Source organism: Pan troglodytes, chromosome 21 (genome assembly GCF_028858775.2).
Source record: "Pan troglodytes isolate AG18354 chromosome 21, NHGRI_mPanTro3-v2.0_pri, whole genome shotgun sequence".
Taxonomy (NCBI): domain Eukaryota; kingdom Metazoa; phylum Chordata; class Mammalia; order Primates; family Hominidae; genus Pan; species Pan troglodytes.
Window position 1 is genome coordinate 52,099,629 of NC_072419.2, and position 24,651 is coordinate 52,124,279.

General features: G+C 50.5%; 2 protein-coding genes across 8 annotated transcripts; one reads left to right on the forward strand and one right to left on the reverse strand.

Moving 5' to 3' along the window:
- The first annotated feature begins 1,241 nt into the window (after positions 1-1,241).
- SNX21 (sorting nexin family member 21) lies at positions 1,242-9,966 on the forward strand. 6 transcript variants are annotated; one of them, XM_054674980.2, is made up of 5 exons: positions 1,245-1,386; positions 1,647-1,905; positions 2,396-2,553; positions 7,761-7,902; positions 9,126-9,966. In XM_054674980.2, the coding sequence occupies exons 1-5, from the start codon at positions 1,366-1,368 to the stop codon at positions 9,296-9,298; spliced, it is 753 nt and encodes a 250-aa protein (XP_054530955.1). In that variant the 5' UTR covers positions 1,245-1,365; the 3' UTR covers positions 9,299-9,966. The 6 variants fall into 6 exon arrangements, with proteins under 6 accessions (XP_003317018.4, XP_009435593.1, XP_009435592.1 ...); XM_003316970.7 differs by lacking the exon at positions 9,126-9,966 and having other exon boundaries at positions 1,242-1,386; positions 7,761-8,818; XM_009437318.5 differs by lacking the exon at positions 9,126-9,966 and having other exon boundaries at positions 1,242-1,386; positions 2,396-2,546; positions 7,761-8,818.
- Positions 8,815-24,561, reverse strand: ACOT8 (acyl-CoA thioesterase 8). 2 transcript variants are annotated; one of them, XM_001158053.7, is made up of 6 exons: positions 24,314-24,561; positions 22,260-22,393; positions 15,552-15,777; positions 11,356-11,513; positions 10,618-10,812; positions 8,815-9,050 (listed from the first exon to the last, which is right to left on the reverse strand). In XM_001158053.7, the coding sequence occupies exons 1-6, from the start codon at positions 24,439-24,441 to the stop codon at positions 8,932-8,934; spliced, it is 960 nt and encodes a 319-aa protein (XP_001158053.1). In that variant the 5' UTR covers positions 24,442-24,561; the 3' UTR covers positions 8,815-8,931. The 2 variants fall into 2 exon arrangements, with proteins under 2 accessions (XP_001158053.1, XP_009435590.1); XM_009437315.4 differs by lacking the exon at positions 22,260-22,393 and having other exon boundaries at positions 24,314-24,531.
- Positions 24,562-24,651: the final 90 nt, after the last annotated feature.

The window sequence follows — 24,651 nt, forward strand, 5'->3', positions numbered from 1 at the left end:
CCCACCCTTCTCTCCCGTGCCACTCAGAAAGGGTAGGAGCTACTTTGGAGAGATTTTGATTTTATTTATTGTATTGTATAACTATCAAAATCTGCCCTAACAACTGATACCTAGGCTTTGTGACAGGAAGCCACAATAACTTTTTCTTGACCTGCAGCTGCCCTGCGGATAAAAGATAAAACAAAGCTGGGGAGCCACTGAGATTATCAGGCCTGCTGCACAGGAAAAGGGCAGTATGCAGCAGGGGACCTGGGCTCCAGGCCCCATACTCAGAAACCTCTGAGGGAGGCAGAGGCAGGTGGATCACTTGAGCCCAGGAATTCGAGACCAGCCTGGGCAACATGGCCAAATCCCATCTCTACAAAAAATACAAAAATTAGCTGGGTGTGGTGGCGAACGCCTCTATTCCTAGCTACTGGGGAGGCTGAGGTGGGAGGGATGACCTGAGCCCAGGGAGGCGGAGGTTGCAGTAAGCGGAGATGATGCCACTGCACTCCAGCCTAGGTGACAGAGTGAGACTCCATCTCAAAAGAGAAAGAAAGAAAGAAAGAGAGAGAGAGAAAGAAAGAAAGAGAGAGAGAGAAAGAAAGAAAGAGAGAGAAAGAAAGAAAGAGAGAGAGAGAAAGAAAGAAAGAGAGAGAGAGAAAGAAAGAAAGAAACCTCTGGCAAGCTGTGTGGTTAAGCCAAGTAACTCACCCTCTCTGGTCCTCAGTTTCCCTGTTTGCCTACTTCCCATGTGTGAGGTTCAAATCAGATTGTGCAATCCTGTGAACACTGTAGAAACAATAATCATTATGTAAGTGATCATTTCGTCAGCCTTTGCTCTATGCCAGGCACGGGACGAGCGTTCTTACAAGAGCTGCAAAATTAGTTTTAGCAGTATTGTTCCTGTTTTACATATGAGGAAACCTAGGCTCAGCGAGGTCAGATTCCAACCAACCCAAATCACGCATCTTCTCCTGGCCCTTCGTTTTCTCTCGGGAGACATGGCCTCCCTACTATTGCATAATTACTTTGTGAAGTTAAAGAGCGTTGGGTGGAAATGAGTGGGACAGATTGGAGATGACGTGGGTGGGGTGGGAGGATTCAAGGAGGGTACGCGCCTGGCCGGACTGGGATGACTCTGCGGCAGGCCTGGGACTCCCTCAGGCCGACCCAGGCTTCCCAAGTCCCTCCAGGAGCCAAGGGCCCGGGATTCTCGGGCGGCTCGGGCGAGCGGGCGGGGCAGGAGGCGGGGCGGCGGCAGGAAGCTGCCCGAGCGGCGCTCTGAGCGGCCTGAGCCCAGCGGAGCCCTGCAGAGCCCGGCCGACCTCCATGGGCTGCGGGGGGCTGCACCCGGACCCCTGGGGCGCGGCGCGCCCCTGAATGCACCGTGGGACGCAGGAGGTAGAGGCGCACGAGGCGGCGCAAGAGACGTCGGGAGGGTCCCGAGCCCCTCCGGGGAGGAACGCGGTCCTAGGCTGAGTGGGTTGGGGGGAAAGCGATGCTGGCTGGGTCCCCGGGTTCGCAGGACCTCGGACTGCCAGGGGGTGGGGCCTCACCGCGCCCCTCCCTCTCCGGTTCGGGCCCCGCCCCTCCTCCTCCTGCGCCGGGCTGGGGTCCCCCTCCTCCGGGATCCGGTACACAGCGTCGCGCGCTCCCCCCAGGGTGCCATGGCCTCCCGGCTCCTGCACCGGCTGCGGCACGCCTTGGCCGGCGACGGCCCCGGGGAGGCGGCGGCCAGTCCAGAGGCCGAGCAGTTTCCGGAGAGCTCAGAGCTGGAGGACGACGACGCCGAGGGCCTGTCCTCCCGACTTAGCGGCACCCTCAGCTTCACCAGCGCCGAGGACGACGAGGACGAGGACGACGAGGAGGCTGGCCCTGACCAGCTGCCCCTCGGGGATGGGACGTCAGGAGAAGACGCAGGCGAGTGCAGGAGGACGGAGGCGGGAACCCTGGGGCTCGATTAGGCCTCCATCCCAGCCGCGTTCCCAGAGCATCCAGGGCGCTAAGTTGATCCAGCTGAAACTCCCACACTTCTTAAAGCGCCTGGGCCACCTCTTGGCTGTGTGACCTTGAGAGAGTCTTAACCCCCCTCTGAGCCAAGTTTTCCCTTGTGTCAAGTGGGAGAACTCACTCTCATCTCAGAATTGCTGCAGGCATTAAATGTACAGGGCTTGGGATCCGAATGGAAATGATGTATTAACGATATTTTGAGGGTGGAGCTATTAATTTAGCCCCTACTGTCTGCCAGGCACGGTGTTTGGCTCCTCGGTGCCTCTCTGTCCCTCAGTTTCCATTTCTGTAAAAAGGGGGTAAGTCCTGCCTCACACTGGGAGGATGAGTGAGGCCACGTCAGTGGTTGATGTTGACCCTGGCCCTAGGCCCATTGATATGACTGGTCATGTGTCTGCAGAACGGAGCCCCCCACCTGATGGGCAGCGGGGCAGTCAGCTCCTGGCGCGGCAGCTGCAGGATTTCTGGAAGAAGTCCCGGAACACCTTGGCACCCCAGCGGCTGCTCTTCGAAGTGACCAGCGCTAACGTTGTCAAGGACCCGCCCTCCAAGTACGTGGTGAGTGAGGGTCTAGAACCCCTGGGCTGTGAGTCCAGAAGTATGGCTAGGAGCAAGTAGGGAAGACCCCAACTTCCTGAGGGGTCTATGTAGTTATAAATGGTTACCTTGTTTACAAATGGGGAAACTGAGGTCAGAAAGGGGATGTAACTTGAGCAAATCCTCACACAAGACTTAGTTTCCTTGAGACTGACTGAAGTGGGGATTAAGGACCTTCCTCTTAACCTGGTTTTGAGACTAAGAGAACTGGTGTGTGCACTTCCCCACCCAGCCCACAAGGTTTTTGCAAATTGTAGCAAGATGTGAGATACAGAGAGACAGATGTTATCTGGGTCAAACTTGAGATCCAAGTTGCATGGGCTGGTAGTTAAGGAAATAGGCTTTCGATCCAAACCAATCTTGACTCCCACTTATTTCCAGTTGTTTGACTCTGGGTGAGTTGTTTAACCTTGGTCATCTTCCGTTTCCTCATTATAGCAATGGGGAAAATGCAGAAGATTACAGCAGGAGTTAAATGAGACAATGGACAAAAAGCCCTTAGCAGTGTGCCTGGCATTATGACGTGGTCAATGAAATGGTAGCTATGTCATCATTATTTAACTTTGGGTTGAAAATGTTTGTCATCTAGGGCCTGCTGTGTCCTTATAACGCACAGGTCAATCAGTTCTCAAGCACCCGACCTTGTCCCTAAGGGCTAGACTTAGAGGGTTGGTGGAGGTTAGGATGAAGAGCAATGTTGGGGAGGACCTTGGAGTCCCTTGCTGTTTTCCTTGCTGTTGAGAGACTGACTGGGAGAATGAGGTCTGCTCCTTTAATGCCCACAGCGACTCCTGCTCCAGTCCCTTTTCAGGCCAGGCCTGAAAGCCAGCTGAGCTGGCCACTCCTGTCAGTGGCAGCTCTCCATCTCTCACTCCCCTCCTCTTCACCACCCTTCTCCACCTCTGACTCAGCAGGAGGGGGCCTGGAGCCCAGTCCCACATCTGGGCCTCTCCACCCTTTTCTGTTGCTGTTAGTAAGCAAGGGCCACACCCATGGGGTGACTACTCCAATTTCAGCAGGGACCGACTCCGATTATTGAGTCTTTTAAAAAATTTTTTGAGACAGGGTCTCGTTCTGTCACTCAGGCTGGAGTGCAGTGGTGCAGTCATAACTCACTACAACCTCCAACTGGGCTCAAGCTATCCTCCCACCTCAGCCTCCCAAGTAGCTAGGACTACAGGTGTGCACCACCACGTGTGGCCAATGATGAAGTCTGAAGTGGCAAAGGTCTCAGAACTCTGGGGTGGACAAGGGTTCATACACTGGAAGGGGACACCAAGGAATAGTTCAGAGGCTGAGAGGAATGGGGGTGACTGTGGGTACCTGAATGGGAAGGGATGACAAGATAGAGCAGGATGGCCAAGTATGCCCCGGCCTGTGTCTGGAGAAGCAAGGCACCTCCTGTGTACAATGGGGACCCTAATTCCCCACTCAACTTGTGGGGGTGAAGAGCACAGGCTTTGGAATCAGATCAACCTGAGTTTAAATCCCAGCTGGGCTGTTTTCCAGCTGTGTGACTTACGGCAAGTCTTTGAGCCCTTTTCCCCCTCTTTGAGCCTGCTTCCTCAGCTGTCAGAGATAAGGACCTTCCTTGCAGTGCTGTTGTGATGATTAAATGAAATCACAGATGTAAAGAGTGCTTGGTACAACAGGAGGCACAGGGTAAATGCTTGGGTAATGGAACTACTGTCATTATCACCCATCTGGCTGCATGTTACAAGGTCAATGAGATAATGGATACAAAATGTAAACTAGATGAACATAAAGGCTTATTATATAGACCAGTGTGTCCTGAAGAAAACTGGTGTCCTAAAGTGTGTCCTGCAGAAAACTAGTTCCCTGGAATGTTAATAGCTGTTTCTAAATAAAGGTTTTGCAGGCAATATGTTTTGAGAATGCAGAGTTAAATGAGAATACAATAAGTTTCTTTATTGTTAAAGTATTTAATCCCTAATAGTGATGTACACTGTGAATCTTCAAGAGGACAGAGTAGGCAAACCTAACTGACCAGGAGTGGCTAGAGTATTGTCAGTTCCACAGAACAAATGTGAGAGAAAGATCTGGATTTGGTGTTAGGGTGCCTTTAACATCTAACACTGGTTAACTCTCCTTTTAAACCTGTTGGCTTGGCATTATAGGTTAATCCATATTCAGGTTCTCAGACCTGGGAGGCGGGGAGCTTCGTGATCATCTTGCTCAGTGTTTTCCAAACCTCAGTCATTCCAATACCTCCCTGATTCTTGTCCTATCTAAAAGTGCCACTTGTGCCCTTTTCTTCTTAACATTTTTCTTTAAATGAACCTATTTTTTTTTCTTTATCTTTTTTGAGACAGAGTCTTGCTCTGTTGCCCAGGCTGGAGTGCAGTGGTGCAATCTCAGCTCACTGCAACCTCCGCCTCCTAGGTTCAAGCAATCCTCCCGCCTCAGCCTCCTGAGTAGCTAGGATTACAGGTGCCCACCACCATGCCTGGCTAACTTTTGCATTTTCAGTAGAGATGGGGTTTCACTGTTGGCCAGGCTGGTCTTGAACTCCTGACCTCAAGTGATCTGCCCGCCTCAGCCTCCCAAAGTGTTGGGATTACAGGTGTGAGCCACTGCGCCCAGCCGAACCTATTTTTTTTCTTAAATAAGTTTATCGAGACGGAGTCTTGCTCTGTCGCCTAGGCTGGAGTGCAGTGGCGCGATCATAGCTCACTGCAGCCTTGAACTCGTGGGCTCACATGATTCTCTGCCTCAGCCTCCTGAGTAGCTGGGACCACAAGTGCCCAACTAATTCTTTTTCTTTTTTTTTTTAGAGACAGGGTCTTGCCATGTTGCCCAGGCTGGTCTCGAACTCCTGGCCTTAAGCTGTTCTCCTGCCTCAGCCTCCCAAAGTACTGGGATTACAGGTATGAGCCACTGTGCCCATCCTTTAAGTAATTTTAAAAGACAACTTCATAGCACTACGGTATGTGGAAAGTCTCACTTGCCACAGAGAGAAGCTAGCCATAAAAATAAAAGGTGAGGCACGGTGGCTCACACCTGTAATCCCCGCACTTTGGGAGGCTGAGGTGGGTAGATCACCTGAGGTCAGGAGTTCAAGACCAGCCTGGCCAACATGGTGAAACCCCGACTCTACTAAAAATACAAAAATTAGCCGGATGTGGTGGTAGGCGCCTGTAATCCCAGCTACTCGGGAGACTGAGGCAGGAGAATTGCTTGAACCCAGGAGGCAGAGGTTGCAGTGAGCGGAGATTGTGCCACTGCATGCCAGCCTGGGTGACAGGGCGAGACTAAATAAATAAATAAAGTAAGTAAGTAAGTAGTGAAAATGAAACATCATTAAATCTTGCCTAGATGTTGTTGCCTGAAGGAGGCCCTGACCTGAGATCCACTTTCTGACTCTTTTCTAAAAATGGAGATGAGAAGTGTTAGAGAAGTACTTTTTTTTTTTTTTTTTTTGAGAGAGAGTTTCACTCTTGGTGCCCAGGCTCGAGTGCCATGAGCAATCTCGGCTCACCGCAACCTCCACCTCCCAGGTTCAAGCAATTCTCCTGCCTCAGCCTCCCAAGTAGCTGGGATTACAGGCATGTGCCACCACGCCTGGCTAATTTTGCATTTTTAGTAGAGACAGGGTTTCTCCATGTTGGTCAGGCTGGTCTCGAACTCTCAACCTCAGGTGATCCACCTGCCTCGGCCTCCCAAAGTGCTGAGATTACAGGTGTGTGTGTGAGCCACTGCAACCTGCCCAAGAAGTCCTTTTTTTAAAACCAAACTGAGAGCTGGCCAGGCGCGGTGGCTCACACCTATAATCCCAGCACTCTGGGAGGCAAAGGCGGGTGGATCACAAGGTCAGGAGATCGAGACCATCCTGGCTAACACAGTGAAACCCCGTCTCTACTAAAAAATACAAAAAATTAGCCGGGCGTAGTGGCAGGCGCCTGTAGTCCCAGCTACTCAGGAGGCTGAGGCAGGAGAATGGAGTGAACCCGGGAGGCGGAGCTTGCAGTGAGCCGAGATCGTGCCACTGTACTCCAGCACTCCAGCCAGGGCAACAGAGCGAGACTCCGTCTCAAAAAAAATAATAAAAAAAAAAACCCCAACAAAACCAAACTGAGAGCTTCTCAATTTGTAGTCAGAAAGATTAAAAAACAATTAGGCTGGGTGTGGTGCTCATGCCTGTAATCTTAGCACTTTGGGAAGCCTAGCTAGGAAGATTGTTCAAGGCCAGGAGTTCAAGGCCAGCCCTAGCAACATAGTGAGACCCCCCCCCCCATCTCCATACAAAAAAAAAAAAAAATTTTTTTAAATAGCTGAGTGTGGTGGTGCATGCCTATAGTCCTAGCTACTTGGGAGGCTGAGGCAGGAGGAATGCTTCAGCCCAGGAGTTGAAGCTGCAGTAAGCTATGATTGTACCAGTGCACTCCAACCTGGCCAACAGTGAGACCCTGTCTCAAAAAATAATAATTAAAAGGGGACCCACCTCCTGATACAGTGATATTTACTCTAGTGCACACCACCTAAAAACCTCAGGTACCAATACTTGTACATGTCTCATTTTTGGACAAACACTGACTTGACCGAGCACTTCCTTCACTAGAAACAGAAGTGGACCCAAAGGGGGACTCCCTTGCCTGAGGTCACACAGAGAAGGAGTAGCTGACCTGGGGTTAGAACTTGAGTCCTAGGCCAGTATACTTTTCACAGTTATGGCAGTTGTGGCTATCTACAGACCTGTCCTCTGGGTCTAGTTTGGAAAAGCCTGGCCAGGGATGTGGAGGCCAGGTGTCCAAAGTGGAACAAGCTCCAAGCTGGTCCTAAAGGAGACCCAAGAGATTGGCCGGGGTTTCAGCTTATGTCTGGTTTTCCAGAGGGGGCTGTCAGAAGAACTAACTGCTCTATGGGAAGGGAGTACAAAAAAAGGGGCAGCAGCCCCGGGCACTGAAGCTCATCTCTGTCTTTCTCTCTTCTTGCTGCCTTGGGCCTGGGTCATTTCAGACAAACCTCAGGTAAGATGGGACTGGGCTTCCCCGCCACTGCGCAGCAGCTCCCGCCCTCCTGGGTGCTGTCCCAGGGGTGAAAGGAAGAGGTGGGGAGGTACAGCTGGGAGTGTGGGTGATGGGGAAGGATGGGGAGGGAACGGGCCCGTGGACAACTTGCATTTGCCCTGACACCCACCCTCCCTGCAGCTCTACACCCTCGCCGTGATGGGCCCAGGACCGCCAGATTGCCAGCCAGCCCAGATCTCTCGCCGTTACTCGGACTTTGAGCGGCTGCACCGAAACCTGCAGCGGCAATTCCGGGGCCCAATGGCTGCCATCTCCTTCCCCCGTAAGCGGCTGCGCCGGAATTTTACTGCAGAGACCATTGCCCGCCGTAGCCGGGCCTTTGAGCAGTTTTTGGGTCACCTGCAGGCAGTGCCTGAGCTGCGCCATGCCCCGGACCTGCAGGACTTCTTCGTGCTGCCGGAGCTGCGGCGGGCACAGAGCCTCACCTGTACTGGCCTCTATCGTGAGGCTCTGGCACTCTGGGCCAATGCCTGGCAGCTGCAAGCCCAGCTGGGCACCCCCTCTGGCCCAGACCGCCCCCTGCTGACCCTGGCTGGGCTGGCCGTGTGCCACCAGGAGCTGGAAGACCCTGGGGAGGCCCGGGCATGCTGTGAGAAGGCCCTGCAGCTGCTTGGGGACAAGAGCCTCCACCCTTTGCTGGCACCCTTTCTGGAGGCCCATGTCCGGCTCTCCTGGCGCCTGGGCCTGGACAAACGTCAATCAGAGGCTCGGCTCCAAGCCCTGCAGGAGGCAGGCCTTACCCCCACACCACCCCCCAGTCTCAAAGAATTGCTCATCAAGGAGGTGCTGGACTAACCCTTGCCTAGATTTAAGGCCACTGTGAGGAGAGGGGCTGCCCCAGAATGCAGGGGAAGGACCTGATGAGAACAGAATAGCTGGGAGCCCCTAGAAGTTCCAAAAGAGAATGTGAAGCAGATCAAGGAAACTTCCGTTGAGCTAGGCTCAGGGTGAGCTTTGGCTGGGGTTGCCCTTGTGTAGTACAGGGAAGTCTGACACAGCCTCTCCAGCCTATAAACAGCCGGGGGGCTGTGGCACAGGTTGGGGCAATGTTCCCTTGTTGGTGGGCCCCCAAGCTGGCAAGGCCTCTTGGCTGAAGGCCAGGGACTCTGCCCCTGGAGTTAAGGCATGAAGGCAAGGCTGCAGGTCTGGCCCAGGGGAATTAAAAGCCAGCCACTCCAGTGGTATCAGTCTCTTTATTGGATGTGAGGGCCAAAAGGGACTGTAACTCCTGTCTCAGGAATGGGGATAGATGGGAGGTTCTTGAAGCCCCAGGCGAAGCTGGTACCTCTGGCTACAGCTTGCTCTCTGAGACCTGGGGCTTCACTCGGATCACGCCCTCCTGGGCACAGGTCACAGCTAGGACTCCATCCTGACGCCACAGCCGCCCATGGACCAGCCCCCGAGAGCCACCTGTGGGTGAGGTGAAGGGTGATGATGGCCTGCTTCAGAACAGCCAAATACACTTTTTTTTTTTTCCTGGAACAGAGTCTCACTATGTTGCCAGGCTGGTCTCAAGCTCCTGGGTTCAAGGGATCCTCCCGCCTCAGCCTCCTGAGCAGCTGGGATTACAGGCGCACATCACCATGCCCGACCTCCAAGTGGACTTCTTGCAAAGGGTCTGGCCCAGGGCAGGGCTGCCCCACACAAGGGTGCACTGAGTGTCGTGGCTGCTCCAAATGCCCCTTCATGAGCTTATTATGGACCGTCATTGAGGGGTAACTCCTCCCACAGGAACGCCAGTTGACAGTTTAAAAGCACTTTCACACCTCTCCTCGCTTCCTCAAAAAGATCACAGAGGGAGGAGCTCTGAGAACAGTCTCCTTCAACAGCTCGGCCAAGCAGAACTGCTGTACCTCTGACCACTTGTGTTAGGAAAACTATCGGCTCCCTGTATAATAAATCAAGCCAGGTCCTCCAAGTGGTAATTCATGAAAAATATCCCCACTACCACCACCAAGGGGAAGAAGGGACTCAGAAGAGAGGACTTGAGGCCATGAGGTCTGGCCTCTTCCCTCCCCATCTGGAGACTCTTTCTCCCTTGCTGGCTTTGGGCCCAAGTTTGATGTTTATGAGGATGATTGCTGGTTTCCCTTACACATAGCAGAGCTCACTCAGTTCTCACAGTAGCCAAATGAAGCAGTTATGTGTTGTCCAGTTTTCCAGACCAGGACTGAAATCCAGAGAGGGTCAGGAATTTGGCCCCATGATGAAGCCAAATCTGAACCCATGTCCTCACTTCAAGGTTATCAATCTTGGATTGTGATGCTATTGGTACTTGAGAATACCCCTTATCTGAGTATAAAGAGTCCTTGAGTTTTGTCCTTGGTTTATCAAGCAAAGCTTTTCTTCATTTGAAATGTACTCCCTTGGAAAGGAGGTCAGGGTTCTGAAGCTAGACATTGATGAATGAGTTGTTTCTCTCCCCTGCAAGGAAGGTCCAAGCAGGCCCTTAGGGACCACTGAATGCCCCGATCCCAATCAGGTTAATCAGAATCACTTAGAGAACTTAAAAATACAGTTTCCTGGACCTTATCCAAGACCTACTGAGTCAGAATCTTGAGGGTGGAATCAGAATCTATTTTGAAAAGGCATCCCCAAATGGCAGTCTGATGGGCTGCGGGTTTGGATACCACTGCTGTAATGTAACCCTCTTTGTTTAGATGAGGCAACTGAGGTTCAGATGGAAGATATGATTTGCCTATTGTAATACAAAGAATCTGAACTGGTTCTGGGACTAGAACTGGGTCCCTGGGAGAAGGTGAATCACATTTCCAGCACATTCTAGAAATTTAGAGCAGAGCAGGTGTCCCAGCCTCACCCTCTCATTTTGAAGATGAAGATGCCAAAGCCTGGGAGGGAAGGAAAGGAAGTGACCTGTGCAGCGCCACACAGGAAGTCGGGAAATCAGCATCACCCAAGAAAGCAGGCTCCTGCCACCCAAGGTCAGTGCCCTTGTCCCACACGGCCCCACACTCACCGGCCCAGGGGCTCTCGCATTCATAGAGCATCCAGTGGTCAGCTCGGAAGGGGGCGTGGAACCACATGGAATGGTCCAGTGAGACCATGAAGTGCACCTTGTGCTGCCACTGGTGAGGCAGCAGTGCAGTGCCCAAGAAGGCATAGTCGGAGATATAGGCGGCCACGCAGCAGTGCATCTTCATGTCGCCCTCGCCTGCAACAGGTCCCCATCAGCCCTGGGCTCCTGGGCTTTCCAGCTCAGGACCTGCACGGAGGTAGGGGGAAAAGGGACTCCCGTGCATGGGTGTGCAGACTGGTTGCTGCACAAGAGCACTTGGCCTACAGTGTGTGTGTGTGTGATAGGGGATAAGTGAGATGGCGACTTGGGGAGGGCAGGGGTGAGCAGGGACTGAAATTCAGTCTTCACCACCCAAGTCTCCCACTCTAGGCCCCAAAAGGGGTGTCTTCTTCCAATTTGCACAAAGATACTTTATAGTTAGCAGCAAAGCTGGACAACAACCCCAGCGAGGTGCCTTTTGCCTTCCTCAGAAAGGCCTTGTGTTGGGATTATAGTCATCTCCACATTCTCCCCATGCAAAGGGCTGAGAGGGCCCAGGTGAGAAGCTAAGCCAACTTCCCCATCATGCAGATAAGGAAACAGGCCCAGAGAAGGGAACTCATGTGCCCAAGGCCACACAGCAAATGAGTGGTAGACCCCTTGGAGAGTGGTTTCCTCCCATCCATGGGGTACTCTTACCAATATAGCCCCGGGCTCGCACCCAGAACATCTGTTTGGGCTCCATTCTCTGCAGCTGGCTCAGGGGGGATGGGTTTACTGGCTTGATCTCAATGGGGACCTCCTGAGCAGCAATTCGGTTGAGCGCCAATGGGTACCTCTTTTGGAGGTTAGGGTCCCTGAAAGTAAAGGGAAGAGGGTCGGGGTGAGACCCAGGAAGAGAGGGAGTCACATCTGCATTGCCTCTTCTGACTCCCCTCATTCTTCCACAGGGACCCCTGATATCCCCAAAGCTCCCCTCCCCTCGTGGCAGGCAGGATAGTGCAGCGTTTGAATCCCTTCTTGGCCACTTACGAGCCATGCGGTCTTGTGCTAATTAGTAATCTCTCTGAGTCTATTTTCCCATCTGCAAAATGTGGATAATGATAGTAACCTACCTCATAACCAACACTGTGAAGACAAGATCATGAATATCTAACCAACACATCATAGTAATAAGGCATACCCTGTAATATGCACTGTTCTAAGCATTGTACATACAATAGTATTCCTCACAACAACCCTGTGAGATAGGTACTATTATCACCCCCATTTCATCAGTGAAATAAGCACAGAGTCCAGGTAGCTTGCTTAAAAATTGGAGAGACAGGATTTGGACTCAGGCAATCTGGGTCCACAGTATGATTATTTTCTATTTTTTTAGAGACAAGGTCGTCTTCTCACCCAGGCTGGAGTACAGTGGCGCAATCAGCTCACTGCAGTCTCCAACTCCCAGGCTCAAGCCATCCTCTTGCCTTGGCCTCCTGAGTAGCTGGGACTAGAGGTGTACGCCACTGTGCCTGGCTAACATTTTTATTATTTATTTTGAGACGGAGTCTAGCTCTGTCACCCAGGCTTGAGTGTGGTGGTGCAATCTCAGCTGACTGCAACCTCCGCCTCCCAGGTTCAAGTGATTCTCCTGCCTCAGCCTCCCGAGTAGCTGGGATGACAGGCGCCTGCCACCATGCCCAGCTAATTTTTGTATGTTTAGTAGAGATGGGGTTTCACTGTGTTGGCCAGGGTGGTCTCGAATTCCTGACCTCATGATCCGCCCGCCTCAGCCTCCCAAAATGCTGGGATTATTTTTACTTTTTTTTGTAGAGATGGGGTCTCTTTATGTTGCCCAGGCTGGTCTCAAAATCCTGGCCTTAAGTGATCCTCCTACTTCAGCCTCCCAAAGTGCTGGGATTACAGGAGTGAGCTGCTGTGCCCAGCCACTTCATTATTTTAAACACTCAAGAAACAGGCTGCCTGACTTGGCCTGAGTTACCAAACCCTACACAGTAGGGAACATTGCATCCCCCCAGGGGGAGGAGCCCATTCCAAGGAACTCCCTTCAATACAGTGACAACCACCCATAGTGCTCTGCACAGGTCCTGCCATTTTCACCCCTATCCTCTGGAGTGCTGTTGGACAGAACCTCCTATGATGATGGAATGCCTATCTGCACAGCACACTGTGGTAGCCACTAGCCACATGCAACTATGGAGCACCTGAAATGTGGCTAATGCAACTGAGGAACAGAATTGTTCATTCTACTGACTTTGGTTTTTTTTTTGTTTTTTTTTTTTTTTTAAGACGGAATCTCGCTCTGTTGCCCAGTCAGGAGTGCAGTGACTCAATCTTGCTTACTGCAACCTCTGCCTCCTGGGTCCAAGCGACTCTCCTGCCTCAGCCTCCTGAGTAGCTGGGATTACAGGCACGGGCCACCACGCCTGGCTAATTTTTGTGTGTGTGTATTTTTAATAGAGATGAGGTTTCACCATGTTGGCCAGGCTGGTCTCAAACTCCTGACCTTGGGTGATCCACCCGCCTTGGCCTCCCAAAGTACTGGGATTACAGGCATGAACCACTGCGCCCGGCCCTATTTAATTTTAATTAATGTAATATAGCCACGAGTGGCTAGAGACTACCTTATTAACAGCACAGATCTAAATTCAAGGTCCTTTAACAATGTCTTCCTTTCATTTCAGCAAACATTTGTCGAACTGCAACCACACACCAGGCCCTGTGTTTTTTCTGTTAATAGTGATATAACTACAATTCACTGCCATTGTGCTAGTTAGTACTAGCACGCTAAGTGCCTTATCTCTCTTATCTCATTTAATCCTCACAGCAGCCTTATGAGGTAGGAATATGATTAGCACCATTTTATAATGGAGAGTACTGGCTCAGAGTGGGAAAGCAACTTGCCCAAACTCACACAGCTAGTAGGGACAAAATCTAGAATTGAATCCAGGCCTTTCAGGTTCCCAAACCCACATCCATCCCGTCATACTCTGCTGCCTCCCCAGTATCTAGCACGAGATAGAGACATTCTCTCCTTATGATACAGCTAAGAAGTAGGCAGGGCAGAAATGAGCATTCCCATTTTTTAGAAGAAGAAACCAGGGCCCCGGGGAGTTGGGCACTGTCCCACAGCAGGTGAGCATTAACAGAGGCACAGCCCTGGACAGAATCCATGTGTCTATCCTTTGTCTGGACCCAGAGCTCTTTCCCCTGCGCCAGCATTTTTCAAACTTGATTAGGTGTGATCCAAATAAATATATTTTACCAGGTATTCAAAATATCTAACATGCTCCCTGGTGGTCTAATGGTTAGGGGAAAATACATATTTGTATTTTTGTACATATGTTTTATATACATAAAACATGTGGCCGGGCACGGTGGCTCATGCCTGTAATCCCAGCACTTTGGGAGACCAAGGCAGGTCGATCACTTGAGGTCAGGAGTTCAAGACCAGCCTGGTCAACATAGCGAAACCTGGTCTCTACTAAAAAAATACAAAAATTAGCCAGGCATGGTGGCATGTGCCTGTAATCACAGCTGCTTGGGAGGCTGAGGCACGGGAATTGCTTGAACCTGGGAGGCAGAGGTTGCAGTGAGCCGAGATCATGCCACTGCACTCCAGCCTAGGCAACAGAGCGAGACTCTGTCTCAAAACAAACAAACAAACAAAAACATGCACTAATGCAAAGGCAGTGACCAAACATAGGCCATAGCGCTGCAGCTCTCCAGAGGACACTCACTCCTGGTGCGCATTAAGTCCTAAGTTGCTGGACCAGGGGCCTGGGGGAGAGAGGGAATCACTTAGGGGGCTGGGGAGGTGGTACTTAACAAGTGGTTACGGAAGTATTTCTATATACATATATATATAATATATATATGTTTTTTTTTTCCCAGGTATGGTGGCTCATGCCTATAATCCCAGCACTTTAGGAGGTCAAGGTGGGTGGATCACCTGAGATCAAGAGTTTGAGACCAGCCTGGACAGCATGGTGAAACGCCATCTCTACTAAAAATACAAAATTAGCTGGGCATGGTAGCAGGTGCCTGTAATCCCAGCTACTTGGGAGGCTGAGGCGGGAGGATCACTTGAGTCTGGGAGTCAGAGGCTGCAGTGAGCCGAGATGGTGTCACTGCACTCCAGCCTGGGCAACAAGAGCAAGACTCCGTCTCAAAAACAAACAAACATGTATATATATAAACAACAACAAAATATATATTCTTTTTTTCTTTTTTCAGACAGAGTCTTGCTCTTGTTGCCCAGGCTGGAGCGCAGTAACACGATCTCGGCTCACTGCAGCCTCCACCTCCCAGGCTCAAGTGATCCCCCCGCCTCAGCCTCCCAAGTAGCTGGGACTACAGACACATGCCCCCACGCCCGGCTAATTTTTGTATTTTTTATAGAGACAGGGTTTCACCATGTTGCCCAGGCTGGTCTTGAACTCCTAGGCTCAAGTGATCCTCCCACTTGGGCTTCCCAAAGTGTTATTATAGGTATGAGCCCCCACACCCAGCCCCAGCCTTATTTTTAAATTAGAGATGGAGTCTTGCTATGTTGGCGAGGCTAGTATCCAACTCCTGGTCTCAAGCAATCCTCCTGCCTTGGCTTCCCAAAGTGCTGGGATTATAGGTATGCACCACTGCACCCGGCCAAGCCCTTCATTTTATACCATGACCCAGTACAGACACACACCAGAAACACACATGACTAAACCTCAAGTTTCACAAAAGGATTCTTGCCCTTAATACATACATATTATTCACTCCAGTAGCTTCTTTTCTAATCTGTATTTTAAAAATGCTGGTCAAGACCCACTAAAGGATTCTATGACCCACAAACAGATAGCAGCTGCATTTTGAAAAGTCTGCCATGGAGCCTCCAGGTCTCTCACCTTAAATACTGGTCAATGAGGGTCTCACAGTCAAGCAGCTCTTCTGGTGGTGGCACAGTGGGCATGGAGAACTGGTGCTGCATGGGGCTGGGCTGGGCCTGCTGGAAGGAGGCCTGGCAGATGAAGATGGGCTTCCCATGTTGCACGGCCTTCACAGAGCGCACCGAGAAGCTCGACCCTGTTCGTGTCCGCTCCACTTGGTACAGTACTGGCACCTTCGGGTCCCCTGCAGTGGGCACAAGGACACAGTGGGTCCACAGGCCCTGTCATCATCACAACGCCTGACAGGCACTCTACTACTCATCTTCCATTCCATTTCATCTCAGTGACTACTAACTGAGGTCTGCTAAGGTCCAGGCCCAGGGATACAGAGACCACCAGGCCCTGTCATCAGGCTTCTCCCTGTGCAGGTGGAGCTTTTCTCTAACAGCACAAACAGCAGAGACATTGACAGATTCCTTGCATTCAAATCCTGGCTCCACCACTCACCAGCCGTGTGACCCTTCACTTCTCTGAGCAGTGTGCTCATTTGCAAACTGGGGATCATCATGGCACTCATCGCTTACAGGATTTTAATGATAATGAAATGAATCCATAGTTGTAAAGTGTTTAGAATAATATCTGGCACATAGTGAGGGCTCTATATGTGTTTGTTAAATAAAATTAATACTCCTTGCTTCTATCTTGCTCCATCTATGCCTGGGATCTTGTCATCAGTCCAAAACCATTATTCTAGATCAGGGAGCAGTAAATCTAGCCTGCAGCCTGTTTACTGTTTATTCTGTTGTTGTTTTCTTTTTTGAGAACAAACAAAGGCTATTTATTCAGCACTTGTTCTTTTTTTTGTTTGTTTGAGATGGAGTCTTGCTCTGTCACCCAGGCTGGAGTACAGTGGTGTAATCTCGGCTCACTGCAACCTCCACCTCTCAGGTTCAAGCGATTCCTGTGACTCAGCCTCCTGAGTGGGGGGGACTACAGGGGTGCATGACCATACCCAGCTAATTTTTTTTTTTTTTTTGAGAGACAGAGTTTCGCTGGGTCACCCAGGCTGAAGTGCAGTGGCGCTATCTGGGCTCACTGCAACCTCTGCCTCCCAGGTTCAAGCCATGCTCATGCCTCAGCCTCCTAAGTAGCTGGGACTACAGGCGTGCGCCGCTACACCCAACAAATTTTTGTATTTTTTGTAGAGATGGGGTTTCACTGTGTTGCCCAGGCTGGTCTCAAACTCCTGACCTCAACTGATCCACCCACCTTGGCCTCCCAAAGTGTTGAGATTACAGGCATGAGCCACTGCGCCCAGCCAATCAGAGCTTGTTGTAGCAGGAAGTCAACCACCATCACTTGCTTTTGGCAGAGACTTAGAGGCAGGCAAAGGAACGGGAATGCTCTGTAGTGGAAAAAAAGGCTTCAGGGATGCTCCAATTGCAGGCTGTTGGCATAGGGAAGCTGTTGGTGGGCTAACTAGAAGCATGACACCTGGCTGGGCACGGTGGCTCACACCTGTAATCCCAACACTTTGGGAGGCTGAGGCGGGCAGATCTTCTGAGACCAGGAGTTCAAGACCAGCCTGGCCAACATGGCAAAACCCTGTCTCTACTAAAAATACAAAAAATTAGCCAGGCCTGGTGGCACACACCTGTAATCCTAGCTACTCGGGAGGCTACAGCAGGAGAATTGCTTGAAGCTGGGAGGTGGAGGCTATGGCAGGAGAACTGCTTGAACCTGGGAGGTGGAGGCTGCAGTGAGCCGAAATTGTGCCACTGCACTCCAGCCTGGGGAACAAGAGTGAAACTCTGTCTCAAAAAGAGTGGGACATCCTATGTGATTGGTTAGGAGTACATATTTGGCTTTCTCCGGTTGGTCCTAAGTTGGAAGCAGGGGCAAAAATTAGGGCAGCTATCAGTTATTAATCAAGTCCTGGCTTTGGAGGCCAATTGTTACAGTGGTCATTATTTGGCTTGCTGGACTGGTTGGTAAAGATAGTGGTCTGACTTCCTAGAAGTCTGACTTGTGGATAGTAGGCTGGCTTCCTGTGCTGGTTGCTGCTATTGTGCGTCAGAGTTCTGTTTTTCTACATGGTCTAGCCATTGTCTGTTTGTATATTCAGCCTCTCCCAGGCAAGGGCCACTGTCAGTCACTTCACCCCTGATGTATATGGAAGCCATTTGGTCCTTCACTGTCAGGTGTCTCTGCTCCAAAGCAGAGTGGAAGAGCCTGGGCAACACAGGGAGACCCTGTTTCTACAAAAAATAAAAAATAAAAATTAGCTGGACATGGTGGCATGTGCCTATAGTCCCAGCTAATCAAGAGGCTGAGGCAGAAGGATCACTTGAGGCCAGGAGATCAAGGCTGCAGTGAGCCATGACTGCGTCACTGTGCTCCAGCCTAGGTGACAGAGCAAGACCTTGTCTCAAAAACAACAACAAGAACACCACCACCAGAGTAGAAGGCACTGGCCAGGGATAAGGCAGCCAACAACAAGCAGGTGAGGGAAGATTTGGAGAGGAAGAGAACTTCCCTGGTTTCCCTGAAGTTCTCACTTTGTCTGAGTCAGGCTGACCTTGAGGAACCCTGACATCTGGGCCATGAGACATCTTGGGGATGACTTTCAACCTTCAGATGAAAGAAGCAGGTCTAGAGAAGTGTTGCTTCCTTCACTCTGATCCAAATGGGGAGTCAACCAGGCACCAGGGCTCAATCAACAGCAATAAACATCACTGTCTGAGGTCAACTGGCTTGCTCAGCTCTCTGTTATCAGGCACTGCCACCAGCAGCGCTTCTATCAGAGTGGGAGCTCCTCAAGGTTAAAGGCATTTGAGAAGGGCTTACCAAGAGTCCAGACACTAGACAAAGTTACTTGTGCAGTCTGCTTTCAGACACTGGGAATGAAGTCTTCCTCCCTACCACCAAACTTGGGGGGAAAAAACAAAAAAAAACCTCTAATCCAATCCTTGGTCTGCAGGTAAGCTAAAGTGCAGATTCCTGAGGAGGATCACAGAAACTTCAGTACTCTGGTCTACCTTTCAGTGTGAATGAGTTCCAGCCCTATTCTTGAAAATTGTTATTGGAACAGAGCAGGTAGGCCCTGAGGCATATTGAAGGGAGTTAATGATTATGGAGTGATGCAGGGTGCCGGACAGCATTGGACAGGAGGGTATGTTTTCTCATGTTGGTCTCACAATAACTATGTAGAGCCACTCTTACCCCCATTGTACAGATGAGGAAACTGTTGCCTTAAAATAAAATTTTTTTGTAATAAAGTCATGCTAATTTGTTTACATATTGTCTATAGTTGCTTTCACTGGCAAAACCTAAAATGTTTACTATCTGGCCCTTTCTAGAATGTTTGCTGACCTTGTTCTGAATTCTTCAAGCTCTAAATTTACCTCTGTAGAGAAAAACTAAAAACAAAACAAAAACCCAACTAATTCACATTCTTTCCTGGGCTTTTAGAAAAAGAACTGATTTGATAAATGGCCAAGGACCAACCCTCCCCCTCCCCCATAACATCTTTTATTTAAAAAATGTAATTGAAACATCTTTTTTTTGTTTTGTTTTTTTGAGATGGAGTCTCGATCTGTCGCCCAGGTGGGAGTGCAGTGGCGCAGTTTTAGCTCACTGCGACCTCCAGCCGCCGGGTTCAAGCAATTCTCCTTGCCTCAGCCTCAGCCTCCCGAGTAGCTGGGATCACAGGCTAAGGTCACCACGCCCAGCTAATTTTCCTTTTTTTTTTTTTAGATGGAGTCTTGCTCTGTCACCCAGGCTGGAGTACAGTAGCACGATCTCAGCTCACTGCAACCTCCACCTCCAGGGTTCAAGCGATTCTCCTGACTCAGCCTCCTGAGTAGCTAGGATTACAGGTGTGCACCACCACACCTGGCTAATTTTTGTGTGTGTGTGTGTGTTTTTTTAGTAGAGATGGGGTTTCGCCACATTGGCCAGGCTGGTCTTGAACTCTTGACCTCAGCCGATCTGCCCGCCTCGGCCTCCCAAAGTCCTGGGATTACAGGCATAAGCCACATGCCCAGCCAAAAAACAGCATTGGTTTTTATATCTGATATAGCTGGCAGAGTCACACCACAAACAGATAAGAGCTCTCCCCTTTTTGCCTTGCAGCCAGGAAGCTCAGAACTAAACCTTGTATGAAACTGCAACAATATGGCTTAGCCAAATTTTTTGACATGACCGCTTCTCCCAAATCCCATTACTACTGGCCTAATGTCCTTTGACTTTTAATATTCCCATAATAACTACCAATTATTTTAGCTATCTTGCAGCCTTTCAAGACACAAGCAAGGGCACAAATAATTATTTTTATTTATTTATTTATTTTTGATGGAGACAAGAGTCTCGCTCTGTCGCCCAGGCTGGAGTACAGTAGCATGATCTCAGCTCACTGCAACCTCCGCCTCCTGAGTTCAAGCAATTCTCCTACCTCAGCCTCCTGAGTAGCTGGGACTACAGGCACATGCCGCCATGCCTGGCTAATTTTTAGTATTTTAGTAGAGACTGGGTTTCACCATGTTGCCCAGGCTGGTCTCGAACTCCTGAGCTCAGGTGATCCGCCCGCCTCGGCTTCCCAAAGTGCTAGGATTACAGGCATGAGCCACCACGCCCGGCCAAATAATTATTTATTTTGAAATGGTGGCTTGGACACAGCTCATTTCATGCTGCTCCTGGATGGAGACTTTCCAAGAAAGAGGATCTTTTCCCCAGAACCTGGGATGGGTACCCTGGCAGCTCTCTCATTGTTTAGAATTATCGCCCAAGAGCGAAGCAAAGAAGCAGGAAAGAGTTTGGCACTCAAAGACACATAAACCAGGTTCAAATCCTGGCTCTGCCTCCTTGGGCACTGTGGGAGCTGGTTCCAAACCTCTTCGGGTCCCAGTTTCCTTAGGTAAGAATGATGGCAGGAATGCCTGCCACCCATGTTTACTTATGAAGACTAAACAAGATAATGCACACAACTATGCTCTGTATCATGCAAATTTTAATTATTCCCATAAGTTAATCATCAAAAACTAATAATATTTATGGAAAACTAGATTATGCCAAGCCCTGCACTAGATACTTTACTGGCAAAGACTCATAGAATTCTTCCATCACAGGATGAAAAGATTCAGAGTTCAAGTAATGCCCCCACCCACACAAAACAAAACAGCCAGGTATTTCACTAGGCTGGAAGGATTACAATACCAAAAGGCTGGTACTTACAAACAAATTAAAGAAACAAAGCACATATTTACTCCCAACTAGCATAAAGATAAGAACCTGGCTGAGCCCAAGGTAAGTATTCAAATACTTTATAGCAGTGACTGGGGGCCGAGAAGAGGGGGGCCAATCAATACTCCTCAGGGATGAGGAGTAAGAGACACGGGACAGTATGAAAAAGTGTATTTACCATTACAGGGGTAACTTTCATATTTACAAAATGAAGGGGGAAACCCCACGGTTTTCTTAATACAAATCACATACTGTAAAGGTCCACAAACTCTTCTCAGCTGGGGATCTACGCAGAACACATGAGGGCATCTGCTCTGGGGGTAACAGGGAAGGAAAGAAAACAGTGAGGGTTTTTTTGTTTGTTTTTTAGCATAGGTTTTGCTTTTATTTTCCTTTTATTTATTTTTTTGTAGAGACAAGGTCTCGATTTATTGCCCTGGCTGGTCTTGAACTCCTGAGTTCCAACAATTCTCCGCATTGGCCTCCCAATGTGCGGGGATTATAGGCATGAGCCACCACACATAGGTTTTTTGTTTTTGAGACAGAGTCTCGCTCTGTCGCCCAGGCTGGAGTGCTCGCCCAGGCTGGAGTGCAGTGGCACGATCTTGGCTCACTGCAAGCTCCGCCTTCCGGGTTCACGCCATTCTCCTGCCTCAGCCTCCCGAGTAGCTGGAACTACAGGCACCCACCACCACGCCTGGCTAATTTTTTTATATTTTTAGTAGAGACGGGGTTTCACCGTGTTAGCTAGGATGGTCCCGATCTCCTGACCTCGTGATCCGCCCGCCTTGGCCTCCGAAGTGCTGGGATTACAGGCGTGAGCCACCGCGCCCGGCCTCACACATAGGTTTTAAGTTACATTATCTGACCCCAGAGCTGTAAGAAGCCGTAGAGATCATCCCACTAAAATACCCCTGGTCCCACCCTTCTCCATTTTACAGCTGAAGTAAACCAAACTGTAGGGCGGGGAGGTAACCTCACAAGGCTGCATGGTAAACTATGGACAAAACTGAAGCTAGGCCCTACATCTTTGGTTTGTTTTTATTGACCCTATGCTCAGTTGACAAAAGAAGCCTTAGATCCCTTGACTCTCAGGCTGGTGCTCTCTTTTCCAACCCAAGCTGCCCTACCTCCACACCTCTAGCAGAGGTCACAGCACACTGAGAACCTAGCACAGCGCTCCGCACCAGGAGCTATGTTAAGAATGGAAGAACAAAAGCCCATAAGGAGCAGTTAAGCAACAAAGTCTTGTGTCATTATCAGCCAGACATCAGGTACCCAGTGAGTCCCAGCAGGTGTGAGGTCCAAGGCTCATTGTTAGCCCCAGACCTTGTTCCACCCTAGACACCTCTTAGGGTGGTAGTGTCCGCCACCCCTCCCCTTGTCTTCCAGTCTCCCTCTCTTCCCTTTTGACCTCAGCCCCCAAGGCCAGAAATGGCTGCTGGGCCACCAGGGTTGGGTTGGGGCAGGAAGTGGGGGGTTTACCTGCCCGAACAAAGTAGCAGTGCAGGGAGTGCACGTGGACATCTTCACTCACAGACTTGGCTGCAGCCACCAGGGCCTGGCCCACGATCTGACCACCAAACAGCCTCTTGGCCGGTACCCAGTAATGCCTTCCTCTGTAGGGAGAGGGGGAAAGAGGGAAAGACTTGGGAACTGGGCCAAATTCTACTACCCTCACTAAGACTCTAATGCATGATCTCTTCACCATATTGGGGTTTAAGATCCTTTTGAGAATATGGTAAAAGCCATAGGTCCTTTCCCCAGGCAAATATCCTTATGCATAAAAATCCTCTGGGCCGGGCGCAGTGGCTTAGTCTGTAATCCAGCACTTTGGGAGGCCGAGGCAGGTGGATCATTTGAGATCAGGAGTTCAAGAGCAGCCTGGCCACCATGGTGAAACTCCATCTCTACTAAAAATACAAAAATTAGCTGGACGTGGTGGCATGCACCTGTAATCCCAGCTACTCAGGAGGCTGAGGCAGGAGAATCACTTGAACCCAGGAGGCAGAGGTTGAGGTGAGCCAAGATCGCACCACTGCACTCCAGCCTGGGCGACAGAGCAAGACTCCATCTCAAAAAATAAAATTAAATAAATATATAAATGAATAAATAACAAGAGCCCTCAGACATCAAGTCTAATTCCTTCAGTGTACAGATGAGAAAACTGCAGCTTGGCCCCAGAGATGAAAATGCTTGCCCAGAATGTAGGCCCATTGGAAGCTGAATAATTATGTCTCTAGCCTCCCACATCTCAGCTGTTTGGCATTTTCTGTAACAATGAGTTATGAACAGCCCTCCATGACCTGGCAGGTGGCTCTCGCCTGTAATCAATCCCAGCACTTTGGGAAGCCGAGGTGGGAGGATCGCCTGAGCCCATGAGTTCAAAACCAGCCTGGGCTCCAAAGTGGGGCCTCATGTCTACTAAAAATAAAAAAGTTAGCTGGATGTGGTGGCAAGCGCTTATGGTCCCAGCTAAACGGGAGACTGAGGCAGAAGGGTCACTTGGGCCCAGGAGGTCGAGGTTGCAGTGAGCCATGTTCGTGCCACTGCACTCCAGCCTGGACAACAGGGCCAGATCTTGTCTTCAAAAACAAAAATCAAATAGCCCTCCAAGAAGTTATTTACAATTCCTTAAGTGGAAGGAAGGGAGCTCAAAGTAAGATAACTTCCAGTAAAGCCAGGAGAAGCCTTGAAGGTCAAAGCTGTTAGAAGCCTTGCTGCAGGGGGCTGGGCGCGGTGGCTCACGCCTAGTAATCCCAGTACTTTGGCAGAGGTGGGCAGATTACAAGGTCAGGAGTTCGAGACCAGCCTTGCCAACATGGTGAAACCCTGTCTCTACTAAAAGAAGTTAAAAAATTAGCTGGGCTGTGGCGCGCCTGTATGTCCCAGCTAATCAGGAGGCTGAGGCAGGAGAAATGCTTGAACCCGGGAGGCGGAGGTTGCACTGAGCCGAGATCGCACCACTGCACTCCAGCCTGGGCAACAGAGCAAGACTCCGCCTCAAAGAAAGAAAGAAACCCTTGCTGCAGTCAAGAACTTCAGCGATGCTGGGAAAGAAAAAAACATGCTTAGGCCTCAGAATAAGTAATGAGAAACCAGACCCACCAAATGGTACTGGGGGCGGGATATTGTGAGAAGAAAAGGATACTGAAGACGCAAGGAGCTGCGGCGTCGGTTTTAAGGCTGATCCATCAGCTGTGTGCCCTTGGGCAAATCACTGCCCTCTCTGGGCTAGCTCCCCCGTGAAGGCTTAGGGCAGGCTGCCGAGCAGGGTCTCTCAGGTCACCACTATATTTGCTCAGATCTCCAGGACTACCTAGAGATGGGGCTGTGCAGACCTCGCGGCGCGGAGAGGAAGGGAGGAAGCCAGAGCAGAGAGGACAGCTCTGTTGGGGGTGAGTTCTCTCCTAATCGTGGCAGAGGGTGCATCCCACGCAGAGCCATCCTAGTCCCGGAGCCAGGGGCCCCGGGCGGCGGCAGTCAAGATCAAGTTTCTGCCCTAAAGGAGGGGATGCTGGGCAGGAGCTGCCGGCTACCTGAAGAGATCCTCGTCCAGCGGCTCGAGGTTGAGCACGGTCGTGACCAAGACGCTACGGAGGTCCCCAGGGGGATCGCCGCGGTCGCCACAGCCCTGCCCATCTTCTGGGGCCTGCGGGGACGACATCTAGTTCAATGCTGCAGGCCCTGCACACCCGCTCCGCGGAAGACGCGGAGACATACACAGAACCCGACTCTTCCGGCAGATTGCCCTAGTAACCGGAAGTCTCCTGCAGACCCCGGGAAGGAGGAATCTAGGTTATGATTGGTCAGAACTCCTGTCAGTCCGCTGGTGGCTGTGGCCCTCTTTCTCTAGCAATTGGAGAAAATGAATGCC

What these genes read in the sequence shown, in the direction of transcription:
- SNX21 (XM_003316970.7), top strand. Translation starts at nt 1,366, where the DNA reads ATGCACCGTGGGACGCAGGAG. An exon ending in TGCACCGTGGGACGCAGGAG is followed by an intron (nt 1,387 to 1,646) that starts GTAGAGGCGCAC and finishes CGCTCCCCCCAG; the next exon opens with GGTGCCATGGCCTCCCGGCT. An exon ending in ACCCGCCCTCCAAGTACGTG is followed by an intron (nt 2,554 to 7,760) that starts GTGAGTGAGGGT and finishes CCCTCCCTGCAG; the next exon opens with CTCTACACCCTCGCCGTGAT.
- ACOT8 (XM_001158053.7), bottom strand. Translation starts at nt 24,441, where the DNA reads ATGTCGTCCCCGCAGGCCCCAGAAGATGGGCAGGGCTGTGGCGACCGC. An exon ending in CTGCTACTTTGTTCGGGCAG is followed by an intron (nt 15,778 to 22,259) that starts GTAAACCCCCCA and finishes TGCCCACTGCAG; the next exon opens with GGGACCCGAAGGTGCCAGTA. An exon ending in CTCATTGACCAGTATTTAAG is followed by an intron (nt 11,514 to 15,551) that starts GTGAGAGACCTG and finishes CTTTACTTTCAG; the next exon opens with GGACCCTAACCTCCAAAAGA.